The sequence below is a fragment of the Genypterus blacodes genome, unplaced genomic scaffold (genome assembly GCF_046128005.1).
Source record: "Genypterus blacodes isolate CSIRO-AG114 ecotype Tasmania unplaced genomic scaffold, CSIRO-AGI_Gbla_v1 ptg000022l_1, whole genome shotgun sequence".
NCBI classification, from domain to species: domain Eukaryota; kingdom Metazoa; phylum Chordata; class Actinopteri; order Ophidiiformes; family Ophidiidae; genus Genypterus; species Genypterus blacodes.
The window spans coordinates 1,216,596-1,229,715 of NW_027466835.1; the positions used below are offsets into that span (position 1 = coordinate 1,216,596).

Consider the following 13,120-nt stretch of genomic DNA (forward strand, 5'->3'; position numbering starts at 1 on the left):
CTGACATGTAATCACTTCATGGCAGAGTAAAGTAAAGGGTATTCATTGAAAGTGAAGACTGGATCTGTGTGATGATGAGCTTTCTGATGTGTGAACTTGACACAGTGTACCTGAATGAAGGTCCCTGCTTGCCTTGTAACAATACATGTAACCATAGCGATGTAATATGTCACACATGTCCCTGCAGGGGAGTTTATGTAACATTTGGAGGGTGGAGGGTTGTTGTTGGTGGAGGTGGAGGAGTTTAATCTTGATATAAGTCCCTGCATTTAAATTATTAGTTAAAAACAAATCAAAAAGTCAACCCTTGCCGTCGTCGCTCCTGCTCCCTTTCTGCCGTTCCTTTCTTGCCATTTGCTCCCTTTTTTACTGCCTCTGTGACCCTATGATGATGTTACTGGTGTTGCATAAACAGACCTGCAGAGCGTTTATAAGATCAGTCGGTGCGGGTTGCATTTGTCGTAACGCACAGTGACCAGTGAACAGAGCAAAATGCATCCAGGGGAAAATCCAGAGCTCATGGAAAAAGACTCAGTGTCAACAGACAATTTTCCCAAAAATGCTTTGCACTAATCAATTCTATTGGAGACGTGCAAAATAAATAGCAAGTCATGTAGTGAAGTGTTTCATTTAAAATACCAAGGTGTAGGTAAATTATTAGTGTGAATATCCACCTAAAGAAAATATATTGTTTACGAGTTACTGGAACTGATAATGGTGCTTTCCCACAAACTTAGTTTTTGAAAAAAAAATGTTATTGTTATTAAATTAAGATGTTTTGCTGTAAAGTATAATTATTACTGAGGCGCTTTGAGTTGCTTTTATACCCATATGACCAAATCACAATGTGTTTGAAGTTCTCCGTCTCATTAGTACATTACGATCATTTGGCTTTTATCCAAAGCGACTTACATTACATTACCACCCTTCGCAGAGGGGGGAGCAATTGAGGGTTCGGTGCCTTGCTCAGGGGCACCTCGGCAGGGGCTCAAACTGGCGACCCTCCGGTTTCCAAGCAGAAGCACTACCCACTGAGCCACTGCCTCCCACAGTATTCCTCTTTCCTTTGGATGCAGTTAGTAAGTGTCTGTTTACATCCTACACATGGAGTCATCAGGATCTTCCATCAGCGTGGGGTGAGCTCAGGTCTCAAGTTCCCAACAATCAGATGTTTTGGTCTGTACGGCCTCTCCTCCTCATGGATCCATTAGAGAAATAACCACCTGGCCAGAAGAATCCCAGACAGGTGAGGTGAGGAGAACCCGCTGCACCACCGCCTGCTCAGCGCATGAATATCAACCGGACAACTGTGGCACAAATATCAGAATATTCCTGGTAACAGATCAACAAATGGCTCTAAAAGCGTAACACCGTCATTATCTGTCCAAATTTGAGATTTAAACATCGAACCTGACCACTTTTCTGTGTATGTGGACACTTTGTTTCTCTCAGAGTGATACAAATTATTGGCCCAAAACACACCAAAACATGAAAGACAACAAACCAGGTGTCTGCTTACTTTTTACTTTTCCATCTCACCTCACATCCTCCGGTCCGGCGTCAGGTTGCGTGTCACAGGCGATAATGCAGATGACAGATTGGTGCTTTATCAAAACATACAGCTGGTGGACAAACTAAGGCTGGACTGGGGACAGGCCTCTGATTGGCTATGAAACATGAAGCCTTTGTATCGGAAACTGCATGCTTTGGCTTCACTCAACAGTTGGCCTGCTCGATGCTTGAGCCTCACATGCAACAGCCCAACATCTCACGCCATGTAAACACAGCACGGGCCCCCTGCCGCTTCACACGCAAGATTAGAGGGACCGCCTGTCCAGTATTTGTAGAGTTTCTATGAACTAGTCGCTTCTCAAGAATTGCAGCATTGTGTACTTGCGTTCTGAATTTCTATGAACCCAGACTTTTATTGAGGTTAAGGCATTTAGCATGCATACTTTTAACTACAAATGATGGACATGGTGTTTGCCTCGGTTTGTCTTCTGCCCTTGATCAGCATTGTTCAGTATGGAACAGTGACTGTGGCTCTCAGTTGTCAACACAACAACGGAACATATACACACTGTTGTCTTTGCTGACTATAAAATGGTCATCAACATTTTCATCTCATCCTGATCCGATTCTTGTATCTTCCTGTACTCTGGGTTCAGTCTCTCATCTTGTTTGTGCTCATATGTTTATTGTTTCTTCATGCTGTTAGTCAGTCACTATTAAACTGTAATCTAGCTTTAAAAAGTAATTTGATCTGCATGCCAGTGTGTGATTCATGTTGTTAGCATGACCTCATTTCCATAAGGAATCAAGAAAATATATTCCTAGAATGTGACAATCCCACAGTCACACGACTTCTTCTGCTGCCATCTTCATCTTCCCAGAAGAAAAATCACTTTCTCATGGTTACAGATCCAGTAACAGTGAATTAAATTAATTATATTTATGTTCCAAATACTCTTATTGTCTAACCAAGTTTGTAAACATGGGAGCAAAATGTGTGCTGGCCAATGTAGGTGGTCAGTAATCAGATTCCCTCTCCTGATGATTAAATTGCACGTCCATCTGGATCCAGGCTCCAATAATGGCATTTCATGGGGTTATTGAAGTGCAAACCACTGCAGAGGTACATGAGCGTTTCTTGACATATGCATTCCCTCCATGTTGTTAAACAGATTTCACACTGTAAGAGTGTTGAACATGTTGCGCACATGGGTTGGTTGACGTGTCAGCTGCTCTCACAGGCGAAGGTGCCGTTACCTCAGACTCTTCCCGCTGTTCCACGGTACGTCTGGACCAATTTATCAACCAACCAAATACCTCAATCCAATTGATGTCAGTACATTTCTCCTGTTGTTTTTCACACTTATGTAATATTCTGTGAACTGCAGATGAGGTAAAACAACAAAACCTTCTAAAGTGTTTGCAGCTCCCCACGATAAAGGAAACGGGTCACTGCCACAGCTGAGTCATCGCACTTTATGATACTTTCACTCACAAAAAATAAGGAGGCAATTGATATTTCTATCTCTTCCTTCGTTTGTTGGAAAGCAATTGGTTTCTTCACAATAAAACATGGTTCCAGTATTCTCCCACTGAAGGGCACGGCAACATGGGGGAGAAGGGAGAAGTATATTATTAATGTAATTTATTTTTTTGTATATGGACACAGTATAAATAGTTTTTTGATATGCATAATCCATTTGCATTACATCTGGTGTTGCTCATACACTGTGAGTGAAGTTAAGCCTGTTCTGTGCTGAGCCGATGCAGAGAACAGCAGTTACCTAACGAAAACATGTTTATGCACCTAAAGACAGAATCTTGACATGGGAGAGATATGAAATGCATAACCAAGGGACGGTGCATTTGCAAATGGTGGACATTGTCTCCGCCTCTTTGTTTCGTACAGATTGTGTTATAGCAATGCTGTGCTGAAAGAACCTTTCTGCACGTGTGATTATATATGACGCCCTGGGAACACACTGGCTTAATTACTGACCAATAGTAAAAGGCATAGCTGGTCCTTGGCTTGTTATACAAACCCACCACTCATGCCTTGAACATCCAGGCTTAAGTACACCTATCTGATTTCATCCCAGATGCCCCACAGAGAGCTCACAAAGGTCAGCAGTGTTGACAGGTATTTGGTTTCACACAAAGTCAAGGTAAATATCACAAATATGGGACCAACTGTCTCTTTTCACTAGCTGGGGACATTAAGAGACAGAGAGAGAGAGAGAGAGAGAGAGAGGGGGGGGGGGGGGGGGCAGGCAGCAAGACAGAGAGAGAGAGAAAGAGAGGGGGATTGAGAGTGAGAGTGAGAGTGAGAAAGAAACAGAGAGAGAGAGAGGGGGGATACCGAGAGACAGCGAGAGAAACAGAGAGAAAGAATGAGAGAGAGAGAGACCTAGAGCAAGGGAGAGACACAGAGAGAGATAGGATTAACATGGTCAACTTCATTATGCAGCTAATTTTGCCTCTTTTAATAATATCTGTTGTCATTTTCTTGTGAATGATTGTTTGAATTTTAATCAACAGTCAACAGCAGCAGACTGCAGCTCATAACACTAAACACACTGCCCCATTACAATATGACGACTTTCTGCCCAGACTGGATTTAAATTCATTGTTTCTTACTTTTCTTGCATTAATCCTTTAATAGGATTTATTTTAAAAATCCCCTTTGAGTCTGTTTATTCTGTCTAACCGGGGAAACTACTGGTGCAGTTTCAATGAATAAGAATCAACTCAAACCCTCTGACTCACTCTGTTTGACAATTTGCTCACATTGATTTAGTCCATCTTTTTCTTTTTTCTTTGTTTTACAGTTTTAATGTTTATTTGAACAAATATTAAAAACAGTATAAGAATGATAAAAGACAGCAGCGAATACATGAATAAATGAATGGAGCTCACAATGCACGTAAGCGTTCTAATTAAAGATTTAAAAGTGGCAAAAGCTACATATGGAATGAATGAAGACATTTGCTTATTTAATAGACTTGCTAAGTAAGTGCCTGGTGACGCCTTTCGCTTAGCAGCCCTATGAAGTGAGTCATACATGTTATAATATAAAGCAATCGAAATGTGATAATTGTGTTAGGTGATAAAGTGGGTGAGCGGAGTTTGAGTCACAAACAGCAGCAGCTTCTATCTTTAGACGCCTTGTGTCTCTGGGTGCTTCGATCAGCAGAAGGTCGATACAAAGTGACTCGATGCTGCAGGCACCAAGTGTCCAGCTGCTCCACATACGCTGGCCTCTGGACACTGTGATGTCCGGCACGGTCACTGTGTGTGTCCTCCCTGACTCTGATGACGAGTTTGGGGGGGGGGGGAAACGAGTCCATCAGCAGACGCGTACTTTGTCCTTTTAACCTGGTGGTAACCCTGCACACTGCGCCCCTTCTACTCTCTACATGCCCCCCTCCGCTCTCTACCTGCCCCCCCCCCGCTCTCTACCTGCCCCCCTCCGCTCTCTATCTGCCCCCCTCTGCTCTCTACCTGCCCCCTGCCCCAAATCTAACTGATCGTTTTAAAAATTGTGGGAAATCTGCTTACTAATTACAGCCACTAAAGTGAAAGCATGAGGTGGATGATCGTAATTACTGGACGTTCAGCAGGTGAGCCACATAAAGACACCGTATGGTTTCTTCTTGTGGACAGACATCTTTACTTTAAAGCTGAAAAGTGTGCATGCTGATGCAAATGATATGATCTCATTAAAAGATCCATATATGCAATAATGGCGCACGAAAGCTTGATTGTTTTGTTCTGATACCAGATCTGCATTCTCTTTCTCTGCACGCGACGCGTGAATGGACTGAGGGGAAAAAAAGATAAATAAATCCTTCCATAGTAACATTCTCACTTCAGTCTGCTGCTCGCTGAGCTGATGATGACGCATGACGCTGCGGAGGCGCGGCAACCTTCTCCCATAAATACCCAGCGAGCTCCCTCAGGCTGCAGACGGAGAGTCAGACACAGTGGCCGAGGAAGGCACCACACACACACGCGCGCACACACGAGCATCATCCTGCGGTGCAACTGCCTCAAGCATGATCAAGAAAATGTCCTCAACCGAGAATGACTTCGACATCCCGGCAAAGAACTGCCACAGGATGGTGATCCTGGGCTCCACTAAAGTTGGCAAAACTGCCATCATCTCTCGGTTTCTGAATGAGAGATTTGATGAGCACTACACGCCCACCATAGAGGACTTTCACCGAAAATTCTATAGTATCAGGGGAGACGTTTACCAGCTGGACATTTTGGACACATCTGGGAATCACCCCTTCCCCGCTATGAGGAGACTTTCAATTCTTACTGGTGAGTTGAAACTAAAGAGCAATGGACCTTCTAACACTGTCTAACACTGTAGTTTGGAGCAGTTTGCCTCAGTGCACCATGGTTCTGACTGTGTCCTCTCTTGTGTCCTCTCAGGTGATGTCTTCATCCTGGTCTTCAGCCTGGATAACAGAGACTCCTTCCAGGAGGTGCAGCGGCTGAAGCGGCAGATTTACGAGACCAAGTCCTGCCTGCGAAACAAAACCAAGGAGAACGTGGACGTCCCGCTGGTCATATGCGGCAACAAGTGCGACCGGGACTTTTACCGGGAGGTGCAGGAGGAAGAGATCGAGCAGCTGGTCGGCGGGGACAAGCAGTGCGCTTACTTTGAGATCTCAGCGAAGAAGAACACGAACGTGGACCAGATGTTTCAGACTCTCTTTACTATGGCCAAGCTGCCCAACGAAATGAGCCCCGACCGCCACTGCAAAGTTTCCTTGCAGTACTGCAACCTCCTGCACAGAAAGTCCTTCAGAAGCAAGAAGTGCAAAGACGGGAGCGCGTACGGGATCGTGGCGCCGTGTGCGCGCAGGCCGAGCGTGCATAGCGACCTGATGTACATCAAGGAGAAGGCGGTGGGGGGCAGCCAGGCCAAAGAGAAGGGCTGTGTGATCTGCTGACGGGTGGGCAGGAGACAAGACTGGGACTGAGACTCGATGCGGGGCCAGGCATCCTCCTCTTGGGGCTGAGGGGCCCTGGAGGCTGGGATGTGGACTAATGAGACGCAGTGAAGTTGTGATCCAAGTTGTGGGTCTGGGACACGCAGGCCGAAGTGCCTCTGAGCCTGTGTAGCGGTGTATAGACGAACCACTGCCTCTCTGTAGCTTCATGCCCCGAGCGGAAACATGTTTACATTTTGCTATTTTTCCTCAAACTTGGTGGAACTTGAATGTTATGAACAAAATTGACCCTGAATGTATTTATTATTGTTCACTTTTGTATGAAAAATAAAAAACTATGACTGAAATAAGTCTCTCATGCTTCTTTCCTGTAATGTGTTACACTAATTACAACACAACTCATCTAAACTGCACTGCGGCTCGTTTGGCAGTGACGTCAGCCTGGAAAAGACCAAGCAGTTCGTTTACAATTTAAAGAATGACATTTCAGACTCAGTCACTGGACACACACGCACGCACACTGAATTAACCATTTTCAATTTAACACAACGCGCATTTATACATTTCACTATAAACAGTAGTTTTGGCTTTAAAATGATAAAATGATTAGGCTCAATAAACATCAGATGTTCTTTCAGTCTTTATTTTATTATAAAAATGAGAAACCCAAGACAGTAATTATACTAAGCAATGTATATATAAATATTTAACATCTTTAAATGTGCAGAAGGCAGAACGCAAACGTTTAACAGTTGTTCAACTCAAAAGACACACACACACACACAGACACACACACGTCTCCTGGTCAGACTCAGTTCAGTTGTCCCCTCTTGTCCTCAAGACGCCTTGGGGACGTCAAACGTGCATGGACTCAGTTTAGATGTCCCCTCTTGTCTTCTGCATTAACTCGGTTCAGTTGTCCCCTCTTTTCTTCTGCATTAACTCGGTTCAGTTGTCCCCTCTTGTCTTCTGCGCAGACTCAGTTTAGATGTCCCCCTCTTGTCCTCAGGACGCCTTGGGGACGTCAAACATGCACAGACTCTTGTACTTTTGCAGCAGCTGGTTCTTGGTGCGGACCTGCTCCCGCAGCGTCTCCAGCTGCTGCTGCTGCTCCGCCGGGCTGCACTCGATCCCGGGCATGTTGGAGATCTGCTCCCGGGCCTCCTGGATCTTCGTCTTCAGCTTGGCCAACTCCTGGTGGACATCCTGGCTGTCTTTGTCCATACTGGACAAAACAAAACACACAGGGACAAACAATCAGTGCCACAGCTACCAGGCTAACAGCTAACGGTAGCTTGAGCTCATTCCGTGGGACGAAAAGCGATAGCCTATAGAAACAGACTGTAACAGGCAGCGAATAATCACGAAACGTGCGTGTATCAATGCGTTAGACTTCTTACCATTTTATAATATCATGAACTAAAGGCAGTAAAGAGCAATCTTCGCTCTCCTTCTCCTGTTTGGGTTGAGACCCCGCCATGTTGCCTGCGCTCTGCGGCGCATGTTACTGACGTCATCAACCCGAAGCGTCTTCTTCTTCATCTGGTTCGTCTCTTCGTTTCTGTTTGTTCTCCAACTGTTCATGTTGCTGTGGCAAATAACAAACACATACATTAAGTACAGACAAAATAAATTGAGACGTTTACTTGGTGGCAGGCTTCAGCAAAGTTAGTTAAATTTGTCGTTTATTGTGGGAATGTTTGACTGCTACAGGTTTTGTTGGAATCACAAACTAACCACTGTACCGATCAGATCATGCCATGTTATTAATTGTTACTAAAACTCAAAGTTAAACTGGAGACAGATATAAAGTTACATCATTTTAGTTAGCGAATGTTGCAGGTATAAAACGGCTTCTAAAACATTTGCATGATCGATAGATAGACAGACAGATAGATAGATAGATAGATAGATAGATAGATAGATAGATAGATAGATAGATAGATAGATTTGTGAGCCCCCAAAAAGTTGAATATTGGGGGTTTCTCCATCAAGCTTCTCCATCAAGTGTGGATGGAGACAATGCCAGTTTAAATAGTCTTAGTCATGTAAATTAATTTACATGTAAATGTATTATCATACATATAAAAAGAATCCCATTTCTCCTCACATACCCTATGTTTCCCTCTAAATAGGCCACAGGTCGTCTATTTATCAGAACAAAGAGCAAACAATCCTGCTCTGTGGTGGCTGAGAATACGACCTTCTCATCCCACTGCATAGCAACCCGGAGTATCTATACCTTAAATTCAATCTCCTATGTCTACAACCATGATACAGCACTTGGCATGCACGCAGAGCGATAGATGGAAACCTGCACAAACACTGCACAGTTAAAGTGTGCACGGTTGGCCTGAATATAGGCTAATGCAATGCAATGAGTCATATACAATATGTCTACTCAGTTGTAGGGTTGTATTCAGGTCAAAGCTTCCTGTCCGTACCCGCTGTCCTCATACTTGACTGCTTTAAGTCAAACTGAGCTTAACACCGGGATAAAATGGGAACACACAAGACAATATGGAGAGCGGAAAAGTAATCGAAGAGTCGGCCTGATTGTGAACGTCACTGAATGCTTTGTGTCGCAGGCTATGAATCTGTGCAGGCGGTAAAAACACATTAGAAATGGCCGTGACGTATACGCAGAAATAATGTGAGCTCGCAAATAATTACTTAGCCTTTCCCCCATTATAATTGACCCACATTTCCGAGATATCACCCTACAATGACACAGCAGCCTCCATCCTCAGCCCAGTCAGTCCAGTCTTTCATGTTGCAGTGATAGTAGTTGTTTTAGGTCTGATAGGTCAGTGGGTAAGTTATTGTTGGTGGTGATTTATTAAAACTCTTATCTCCTAGGTGGAGATTATGTAAACATTCCCCATGAACAGTAAACCCATTTATTGATTATTTAGTTTATTTATCTGTTTCAGAGGTCTTTGTCTTTGCACATTACAGAGTCTAAATATGATTTAGTCCGTTCACCTTTGCTGGCCTACATGTTCTGAGCAGTGTATTGTCATCACGGCATAGATTGATCAGTTAATCTCCTGTATAACACACACACCCCTGGAAAAGCAGTGAAAGAACCGACTAATTTGTCACCATTCCGCAGAGACCCGACAGAGATGACCTAATAAGTGTTGCTTTAGTTGAACCTGAGTCCCTGTAAGTGAGGCTAATTGAGGCTATGTTTCTTTCGTCACACCGCTTGCTGAGTGGTAGCCTTGGTGATCAGCATCAGTGCTCATCCTTATTTTCCACTTCACACACTACTAAACACTTGTGGTTGAAACAGGATTAGTCTGTGTGACCCAGATTTGAGTTTTTCACAACATTATGTCGCCCAGGAGTTTCCTTTTACAGTGAGGGTCAGGTGGAAAGTGATCCTCATAGGTCTGAAAAGTAGGTCATATCGAATTGTAACCCACATGCACTCTTACAAAACAGTGTATATATAGAGTATATGTAGTAGGACAACATAACATTTAAGAGTTCATGTAATTGCAGGAGCAAGGTTCAGCGGACATAAGGACCTAACAGTTGTGATAGAACTACTCAGTGCTTCCAATTCAGTTTCTAGTGCAAGGTCTGTGAAATATCTGACAATGAACCGATAATAAACTGTGTGCAGGAAGTGATTTTGCTTTAGGAAAGAAAAAAAGAATGAAACAGGAAAGTAGAGGAGAGATTGACATTATGATGGGGAAAGGGACAGAAAGGCTTTGCTGTAATTTCAGCCAATTACAGGCAGCATCAGTTCTGTCAGCATCAGATATGATGTAAAAAGTGTAAAGTCAAAGCTTGCTGCCGGGTATTGAAAAGTATTTGCCAACACAATAAACTGATGCTTCTTCTTCAGCATTATTTGTTGGTGATATGTGCAATTGTGATTTTGCTTTGTTTATATTTAAAGCATAAATGGACAAAGTCATATAAAATTTATATTAAGCCAATAGGTATTTTTCCTCAATCACTGTCAGCAAGGTCTGTGGGTCTGTGTGTGGAAGCTTTGATGTCCTGAAAATAAAACACTCTTGATGAACCAGCTTCTACCAAACGAAAATCAAATTTAATTCAATTTAATAAATCTAAATAGAGAAATATCAAGACACATAGAAAACAAGGGTGACAGAGTCAATTCCAGTGAAATACAAGCACCTTATTGCAAATATAGGCAAGAATCACATGCGTTCCGTGATGAAGCTCAAGATCACACTCTATGTTGGTTCCATTCCATTTGAATCCTTTGCTAAGTGGTTTTCCTTCCTCCGCTCAGCCGCCGCGACGACATAAAAAGTGACTGCTGTCAGCATGCGTCACTTGTATCATCTCAGCGTCTGGAACAATTGCTGGCAGGATGCAAGATGCCCTGCCTGCTGAACTGTGGTCAAATCTTAGCTTGTCTCGCTGTTTGAAGTCAGAGGTGGACTGTAACAACACAGAGGGATTCTTTCCTCGACTTGATATTACACAAGGCGGATGTTACACACTCACATTGAGGACAGTCAAGTCAAGGCAACTTTACTTCTACAGCCCAATATCACATGCAATGGCTCAAAGGCATTCTCAGGCCCACAACATCAGGAAATTACCCACCTTGCCCAAAGCTCTCTAGGAAGACGTGAAAAAAATCATGAAAAAACATTCATTTATAAGGAAAAAACTGAGAAACCTTAGGTGAGGCAATTCTAAGAGAGAACGGCCGGGTGTGTGCAGGAGGAAATCTATGTGGGATTATACAAAAGTACAATAAAACATATAGAACAGTAAACACAAACAGTGCAGCAGTGCAGTAGGAAATGACATGTAAGACAGAGAGAAGGAGAGAGAGAGAGAGACAGAGACAGAAAGAGAGAGAGAGAATGATACAATACGATATTGTCCTACAGCTGTGGAAGCAAATCGAAGGAAAGAGTTGCCCAAGAACTCTGAACAAGCCAAACAAACTTTCCAAAGAAACACTGTGTTCCAAGGAAACCCATTTGCTCATCATCTGTCTTTTCATTGTAGTCTTTGATTTATGTGCGTTATGTATACTCTGTCTATTTTTGCCACACAAGGTTTGGAGTAAATGCTTAAACACATAGTATGTCATCTGTTATTGTGCAGACAAATAAACAAATATGCGTTCAGTTATGCAATTACCAGTCTTAACTGGGGCACTCATCTATTGGACAGTCACAATTCCTGGAAAACTGGGACTGATTTCTCTGCAGCTTGGATAAATTGCATAGCTTTTTACCGGCCTCTCTGCGTTACAGTCACAGGACTCATGCAAGCTTTGAAGAAACAATGCAGTCAGTGACCCTTCAAATAAATCAACTAGGTGCTGTAGGAATTAAGAAAGGGCTGTGTGCTGGATAACTGCTTCATTTGTTTATCTCTCGCTCTCTGTGTGTGTGTGCCCATAAGGAAAAAGTAAGTCTAAGTCAGATTACATCTTACATCTTTACACTGCTGTGCTCAACAATTTTCAAAAATGGAAATGATGATACTGTTGTATTCATGTGTGCGTTTCTTTGTCTTATTTCTACACCAAATTGAACTCTGTGGTGAAAACACTGACAGAACTATCCTGAACATCTGGCTTAAATCCCATTGTAATTGGATTTTCTCGTCTGTCGTTTTGGAATAACGATAAACTCCATGCCCTTGTAAGACTATACTGGTCCCATGTTGTTATTTAATATCAGGTTCAGCTGTTTGATCAGCAACATTGTGAAGTTTGGAAGATTGTGGTTATCTAATCCTCTGTCTGCACAATTTTGAAATAGGTTCAATTTGTCATTTGGAGTAGATTTTCCTGAGCTCCACAGCTACTGCTAATACCCAACTGTGCAGTGCTGCCATGGAAATAGTGGAAGCAAACTGATCATGCTGTTCTCTGGCTGGAAAGATCCTGTTTAGGAGATAATCACCAATATGTTGACGGCCTGTCCGCAAAAACCTTTTCGACTGTCTAACACAAGAAAATTGTTTGTCTGTGTTCAGTTCGTGATGAGCAGACGCGACTGGAATCACATTTAATTCTTCTGTTTAGAGGGATGATGCTCATTGTTTCTGTTTCCAGAATGCTGTGTCACTGCACACTGGGACAAACTGTTCTCGTCCTCAGAAACAAAATACCTTTTTTAACCATTGAACAAATCTCTGCCATGCATGATCAAGTGGTCATTAAGTCTTACTTTTGAGTTAACATTACTCTGAGAAGGAAATAATTAAGATTCATTTCAATCTACCTTCAGAGTATAACTCATCATCCGATTTTTGCCATTATTAATTGAACAAACATTCCCGATGCCATAAACACATTAACTCTTCAACAAAAATTGCATATGCTGGGCAAACATCAAAGAAAAACAATTACTAAGGCTGGAATGCATCTCATTTGAATTGTCTTAATTATTCATATTGCTGTCAGCTGTTTATGTTTGAAGCTTTTTATACTGCTCATATATTGTTTGTTTATATGGATGGCAGATTTATCGTTCAATTCAAGCATAACAAATTAGACTTTAGTTACACTTTGCAATCCAGCTAGATTTCTGCATTTGTTTTTCAGATTTTAAGCGAACAATGTAGCTTTATAAAAATAGAGGGTAATGATAACAAACAGAAAAGAATGTTTTCACACATAATGT

General features: G+C 42.6%; 2 protein-coding genes across 2 annotated transcripts; one reads left to right on the forward strand and one right to left on the reverse strand.

Moving 5' to 3' along the window:
- Positions 1-5,491: 5,491 nt before the first annotated feature.
- LOC142992628 (dexamethasone-induced Ras-related protein 1-like) lies at positions 5,492-6,761 on the forward strand. Its single transcript, XM_076143116.1, has 2 exons — positions 5,492-5,838; positions 5,953-6,761. Exons 1-2 carry the CDS (start codon positions 5,568-5,570, stop codon positions 6,474-6,476), a joined length of 795 nt encoding a protein of 264 aa, XP_075999231.1. The 5' UTR covers positions 5,492-5,567; the 3' UTR covers positions 6,477-6,761.
- A 342-nt stretch (positions 6,762-7,103) lies between these two features.
- Positions 7,104-7,980, reverse strand: med9 (mediator complex subunit 9). The gene is made up of 2 exons (XM_076143019.1): positions 7,877-7,980; positions 7,104-7,701 (listed from the first exon to the last, which is right to left on the reverse strand). The coding sequence occupies exons 1-2, from the start codon at positions 7,954-7,956 to the stop codon at positions 7,482-7,484; spliced, it is 300 nt and encodes a 99-aa protein (XP_075999134.1). The 5' UTR covers positions 7,957-7,980; the 3' UTR covers positions 7,104-7,481.
- Positions 7,981-13,120: the final 5,140 nt, after the last annotated feature.

What these genes read in the sequence shown, in the direction of transcription:
- LOC142992628 (XM_076143116.1), top strand. Translation starts at nt 5,568, where the DNA reads ATGATCAAGAAAATGTCCTCAACCGAGAATGACTTCGACATCCCGGCA. An exon ending in GAGACTTTCAATTCTTACTG is followed by an intron (nt 5,839 to 5,952) that starts GTGAGTTGAAAC and finishes GTGTCCTCTCAG; the next exon opens with GTGATGTCTTCATCCTGGTC.
- med9 (XM_076143019.1), bottom strand. Translation starts at nt 7,956, where the DNA reads ATGGCGGGGTCTCAACCCAAACAGGAGAAGGAGAGCGAAGATTGCTCT. An exon ending in GTTCATGATATTATAAAATG is followed by an intron (nt 7,702 to 7,876) that starts GTAAGAAGTCTA and finishes TGTTTTGTCCAG; the next exon opens with TATGGACAAAGACAGCCAGG.